The 1,969-nt window shown below is 45.9% G+C and overlaps 1 protein-coding gene across 1 annotated transcript; it reads left to right on the top strand.

Moving 5' to 3' along the window:
* Nucleotides 1-310: 310 nt before the first annotated feature.
* Nucleotides 311-1,702, top strand: LOC132897557 (zinc finger BED domain-containing protein 5-like). The gene has a single exon (XM_060938817.1). The coding sequence runs from the start codon at nt 311-313 to the stop codon at nt 1,700-1,702; it is 1,392 nt and encodes a 463-aa protein (XP_060794800.1).
* Nucleotides 1,703-1,969: the final 267 nt, after the last annotated feature.

Genomic DNA, 1,969 nt, shown 5'->3' with positions numbered 1-1,969 from the left:
ACTTGTATTGGTACTGGCTCATCTATTCAGCCACAGTGCGTTGTATGCGCAAAAGTGTTCTCACAACTCAATGAAACCGTTACTCTTGCGCAGACATCTGGAGACGAATCACCCTCACTTGAAAAATAAACCACGGGAGTTTTTTGAAAGGGAATTACATGGGTTTTCTACCAGTAAGAGCAGCATAAGAAAACCAGACACAATAAACAAGAAAGGGTTAGAGGTGAGCTACCGAGTAGCCCGGACTGGCAAGCCCCACAATATTGTGGAGGAGTTTTTTCTACCTTCTGCCGCAGACGTGGTTGGGGTAATGTTGGGGGAAAAGGCAAAAAGTGTCATACAGTCCATGCCTTCATCAAACAACACCGTTTCTCGGCATATCAGTGCCATGGCTGGGGACGTTTTAAAACAGTTACTGCTTCGCATACAAGCCAGTGAATTTTATTCACTACAGCTGGATGAGTCAACGGACATGGCCAGCCTGGCACAGCTCCTGGTATATGTCCGTTATATCCATGAAGGGTCAGTTAAGGAGGACATGCTGTTCTGTAAACCACTCGAAACAAGAACAACAGGGGAAGACATCTTCCGTATGCTGGATACCTTTGTGACATCGAATGGACTTTTTTGGACTAAATGTGTGGGCATCTGCACAGATGGCACAAGGGCCATGACAGGGAGGCACAGTGGAGTGGTCACGCATGTCCAAGCGGTTGCTCCCGACGCCACTTGGGTGCACTGCAGCATCCACAGAGAGGCTCTGGCTGCCAAGGGCATGCCTGTAAATTTGAAGAACGTTTTGGACACAACTGTAAAAATTGTGAACTTTGTTAAAGCCAGGCCTCTGAACTCTCGCATATTTACTGCACTCTGCAATGAAATGGGTAGCGACCATACATCTCTTCTACTGCACACGGATGTGCGCTGGTTATCAAGGGGGAAAGTATTGACACACAGCTTTGAATTAAGAGATGAACTTAAAATGTTTTTTGTTGAACAGACATTTCACCTGTCTGGCAATTTGCATGATGGAGAGTTTCTTTCACGACTAGCTTATCTCGGTGACATTTTTTCTCGGCTGAATGAACTTAATCTTGGATTACAGGGGCTCTCCGCAACTATCTTTAATGTGCGAGATAAAATCAAGGCAATGATCCAGAAATTGAAGCTCTGGATAGACTGCGTAGGCAAAAACAAGACAGAGGCCTTTCCGTTCTTGCATGATTTTCTGTGTGAAAATCACCTCAGTCTGACAGATGGCATCAAGCGCGACATCACAACACATCTCAGCGAGCTGGCTGCTGAGCTGCGCAGGTACTTCCCTGACAGTGACGAGTCGGACAGTTGGATTCGACATCCCTTTTCTACTGTCCCTGCTGCCCTGCCGGTATCTGAACAAGAGAACCTCATTGACATAGCATCAACAGGATCCATGAAAATTGATTTCAACCACAAGCCTCTTACAGATTTCTGGATAGGATTGCGCACAGAGTACCCTGAACTGGCAACACACGCTGTCAAAAAACTAATGCCCTTCGCAACTACGTATTTATGTGAGAGGGGGTTCTCATCTCTGACGAGCCTGAAAACTAAATACCGGCACAGGCTGTGTGTAGAAGACGATTTAAGGCTGAAACTTTCTCCAATTCGACCAGACATAAGGGGGCTATATGCATCCTCTCAAGCACACCCTTCACATTAACCTGGATTTCGGTCATGTTTAATGAACTCTCTCCGGTCACGCCCCCTCTCAAACTCAACGCAGAGCTCCACAGGTTTGGTTATGTTCTTAACAGGCTAATTAGTTCTTAGTCTTAGTTCTTGTTTCTTATTTCTCATGCCCGTTCATCTGTAGTTGTATTTAATATCTGCAAGCTAGTTAATAAAACTCTGCTCCCTAACAGTTTCATGTTTTTATTTCTTGTTGTGCATGGGGGGGGGGGGGGGGGGGGGTACATGGTTGGAGATG

This window comes from Neoarius graeffei, chromosome 14 (assembly GCF_027579695.1).
Source record: "Neoarius graeffei isolate fNeoGra1 chromosome 14, fNeoGra1.pri, whole genome shotgun sequence".
Taxonomy (NCBI): Eukaryota; Metazoa; Chordata; class Actinopteri; order Siluriformes; family Ariidae; genus Neoarius; species Neoarius graeffei.
The sequence above is the reverse complement of the archived record's forward strand: the minus strand, read 5'-3'. Positions and strand labels throughout refer to the sequence as shown.